Source organism: Salvia hispanica, chromosome 1 (assembly GCF_023119035.1).
Source record: "Salvia hispanica cultivar TCC Black 2014 chromosome 1, UniMelb_Shisp_WGS_1.0, whole genome shotgun sequence".
NCBI classification, from domain to species: domain Eukaryota; kingdom Viridiplantae; phylum Streptophyta; class Magnoliopsida; order Lamiales; family Lamiaceae; genus Salvia; species Salvia hispanica.
The window spans coordinates 11509446-11513408 of NC_062965.1; the positions used below are offsets into that span (position 1 = coordinate 11509446).

Genomic DNA, 3963 nt, shown 5'->3' on the forward strand with positions numbered 1-3963 from the left:
GAAAATTTGAATCCGGCCGGTTTACGCCTGAACCGCCGGTTTAGTCGAAATCGCCGGTTTCTGACACGAAACCGACGGTTTCTAGCCGTTCTGCCACCCTACGCCGCAACCCTGGCGCCTAGACCGCCTGAAAAGCTGCCGGAACCGGCGGTTTCTCAAGCCGGTTCTGTGACCAAACCGCCGGTTTGGTCGCCGGTTTCCTCTGACAGAAACCGCCGGTTTCCTGCCACCCTCCGCCTGCAACCCTACGCTGCCACCACCTGCCGCCTGAAAAGCTGCCGGAACCGCCGGTTCCGGTTCTTATTTTTCCGCGAACCTGAACCGGCCCGCCTAAACCGCCGACTCCTATCCGGTTCCGAACCGCCACCGCGGTTCCGGTTCACGGTTCCGAACCGCCGGTGACGATTCCGGGCCGGTTCGGACGGACCGGTTCGGTTTGGTGACGTCTAGACTGAGGGAGCACAAAAAGTTAGTTCGTCACGTACTTACAAGTATGAAGTTTTATACTGTTATTGTACCAAAAAGCAAGTTACACAATATGTTGACATTTTTCAATCTATTAACTATTTTTTCTTTTAATATCTTATACTTTACATATTATACACTAAAATTTATGTTATTAAATATTATTAATTTTCATAGAATGGAGAAAGTATTTTTCTCCCACTATCATGAAACAGTTAAAAATTTTGTAACGTAACCGGCTTAACTCAAGTCCATATGTATCATTAAAAGTGACATTTTTTTTTTGAATTATTACATTAAATAATATGTTTCTTAAAATAGAAATAATATGTAAAAAAAAAATTCTTCAATATAGTAACTAGGGGTGGGAATACGGATATCGGGTTTTGGATTTACCCATACCCGACCCGTTACCACAGGGTTTTGGATACCCAATATCCAATTTTATGGGATTGAGTATTGAAATTTGAGATAAATCGGGTATTGGATAACCCGAATGGATATCGGGTATTACCCGAATTTCCAATTTATTATTTAAAAGCATTTTTTAAATTAGGTTTAGGCGTTTAGCAATGACTGCTTCTATATTTTGCTTAGTTGTTTAATGACTTTTACGTATTGCACAACCAACTCATGTGGTTTTATATTTAATTTAATTTAATTATTTTGACTTTGAATTATATTATTGGTTGCTTCTACAATTATATTAAATGTGTAACTTTTATTATTTTACTTACATATTGCATAACCAATCCTCAAAAATATAATTGTATACTATAAAATAAATGAAACATTAAAGATATTTGTCAATTTAAATATTTCTATATTTATATTAATATATAAAATTTGAATTTTTTTATTAGTTATTAACACATGTAAAGAATCGGGTATTTGGGTACCCGATACGTCGGGTATGGATACCCGGGGCGGGTATTGAAGTACTCGAAAATATATCGGGGTGGGTTTTGGATAGACATTTCGATGATTTTTGGGTTTGGATACCCGGTTTTTCGAGTCGGGTATCCACGGATACCCATATTCCCACCCCTAAAAGTAACTCTCAAATTAAAACTATATAAAATATAATAAATGCTTAATTTATACTCCCTTCGTCCCGGCCTAAGTGAGACATTGTCCTTTTTAGTACGTCCCAACTTAAGTGATACGTTTCCTTTTTTTGGCAACAATCAATTCACTCCTCTCTCCTACTTTATTATTTTATCTATCCTACTTTATTATCTCTTTCTATATTTTACTTTTATCTCTTTCTATCTAAATTCTTGTCTAAATTGTTGTATCAAGATGGTAGTGATTAGTAATGTGAAGAGGGAGGACTAAATTGGAGATACCGAATAGTGGTACGTTATCTCATCAAATAGTTCCCCTTTCCATGTTCCTTTCTTGAAGCTCGAGCCACCCCTCACGAGCCCTCCTTTTTCCATCGCTCCTCTTCGTCTCTCCTATTTTCCCCCAATTAAATTATTCCAGAAACCGGCTTCTAAATTTCATGACTTTCGAGTTTTAACTCACCCACTTGCACTCCTCCATGTTTCTCTAACCAATTGCCCACAGCTAATTTCCTTTTTTCCCAAACTAAAAAAATATCCCTCCAAAAATGAAGCGAGATCGTGATCGCGGCAAGGCCGCCGCCTCCGCCTCCGCCAAACCCAGCATGTGGCCGGAGCCTCAGCCCGACGCCGGCATGGACGAGCTCTTCGCCGTGCTCGGATACAAGGTCAAGTCCTCCGACATGGCTGACGTCGCCGAGAAGCTCGAGCAGCTGGAGATGGCCATGGGCACCACCGCCGATGACGGCGTTTCCGTCCTCGCCGACGACACCGTCCACTACAACCCCTCCGACCTCTCCGGCTGGGTCGACAACATGCTCACCGAGCTCACCGGCGAATCGTCTGCAACCAATTTCGCCGGCGAAGACGATTTGCGCGCGATTGCCGGCGGCGCCATTTTCGACTCGGGGAACGGCTGCAAGAGGATGAAGGCGGCGGCGGACGTCAGATCTGAATTCGGCGAGGATTCATCAGCGGTGCAGCCGCGGGCGGTGGTGGTGGACTCGCAGGAGACGGGTGTGCGGCTGGTGCACACGCTCATGGCGTGCGCGGAGGCGGTGCAGCAGGAGAACATGAAGCTGGCCGACGCGCTCGTGAAGCACGTGGGGCTACTCGCGGTGTCGCAGATCGGCGCTATGCGGAAAGTCGCCACTTACTTCGCGGAGGCTCTGGCGAGAAGGATTTACAAGATCTACCCGGAGGAGCCGCTCGATTCTTCCTTATCCGATATTTTGCAGATGCATTTCTACGAAACCGGTCCCTATCTCAAATTCGCACATTTCACCGCGAATCAGGCGATTCTGGAGGCTTTCGCCGGCGCGAATCGTGTTCATGTGATCGATTTCAGCTTGAGGCAGGGGATGCAGTGGCCGGCGCTGATGCAGGCGCTGGCTCTGCGGCCCGGGGGCCCGCCGGCGTTCAGGTTGACCGGGATCGGGCCGCCGCAGCCCGATAACAGCGATGCCTTGCAGCAGGTAGGGTGGAAATTGGCGCAGCTAGCTGAAACGATAGGCGTGGAGTTCGAATTCCGTGGATTCGTGACGAATTCGCTGGCCGATCTGGATGCGGAGATGCTGGAAATTAGGGCGGGCGACGAGGAGGAGACGGTGGCGGTGAATTCCGTTTTCGAGCTGCACCAGCTGCTGGCCCGGCCCGGCGCGGTTGAGAAGGTTCTGAATTCGATCAATGCGATGCGGCCGAAGATCGTGACGGTGGTGGAGCAGGAGGCGAACCACAACGGCGGCGCGTTTCTGGACCGGTTCAACGAGTCGCTGCACTACTACTCGACCATGTTCGACTCGCTGGAGTCAGACGGCGGCGGGGGTCAGGATCTGATGATGACGGAGGTGTACCTGGGGCGGCAGATATGCAACGTGGTGGCCTGCGACGGGCCGGAGCGGGTGGAGCGGCACGAGACGCTGGAGCAGTGGCGGGCGAGGATGGACTCGGCCGGGTTCGACCCGGTCCAACTCGGATCCAACGCGTTCAAGCAGGCGAGCATGCTGCTCGCCTACTTCTCCAGCGGAGAGGGCTACATGGTGGAGGAAAGAGACGGGTGCCTGATGCTCGGGTGGCACACTCGCCCGCTCATCGCCACCTCGGCGTGGCGGATCGCGGCTGCGGAAGACTGAGTTGACTCGGTGAGTGGCGCAGGGTAGGCCACCAAGTGAGAGTGAGCGACTGTGAGAGAGAGACTGACCTGGAATCTACCCAAATCCTGGCTTTTTACTTTTTCACTACTAAGTCAACCTCTTTTCTCTTAAACCTTTTTCCCCAATTTTTTTTTTTTGGTTTGGTACATTATTTAAGCTTATGATACTCTTTTTATTTTATTTTGTACTGTTTCTTTGCTCTATTTTAATGTATGTGTAAAAGAGTGGAATAACGTAGTGACCTTATGTGTAATGTCATTTATTTCTTTTGACTTTAA

At 47.8% G+C, this 3963-nt stretch overlaps 1 protein-coding gene across 1 annotated transcript; it reads left to right on the forward strand.

Annotated features, from left to right (window-relative positions):
• The first annotated feature begins 1824 nt into the window (after positions 1-1824).
• Positions 1825-3963, forward strand: LOC125221724 (DELLA protein GAI-like). The gene has a single exon (XM_048123943.1). It carries the CDS (start codon positions 2081-2083, stop codon positions 3662-3664), a length of 1584 nt encoding a protein of 527 aa, XP_047979900.1. The 5' UTR covers positions 1825-2080; the 3' UTR covers positions 3665-3963.

Excerpts from the sequence above, each read along its gene's own strand:
- LOC125221724 (XM_048123943.1), top strand. The coding sequence starts at position 2,081 with ATGAAGCGAGATCGTGATCGCGGCAAGGCCGCCGCCTCCGCCTCCGCC.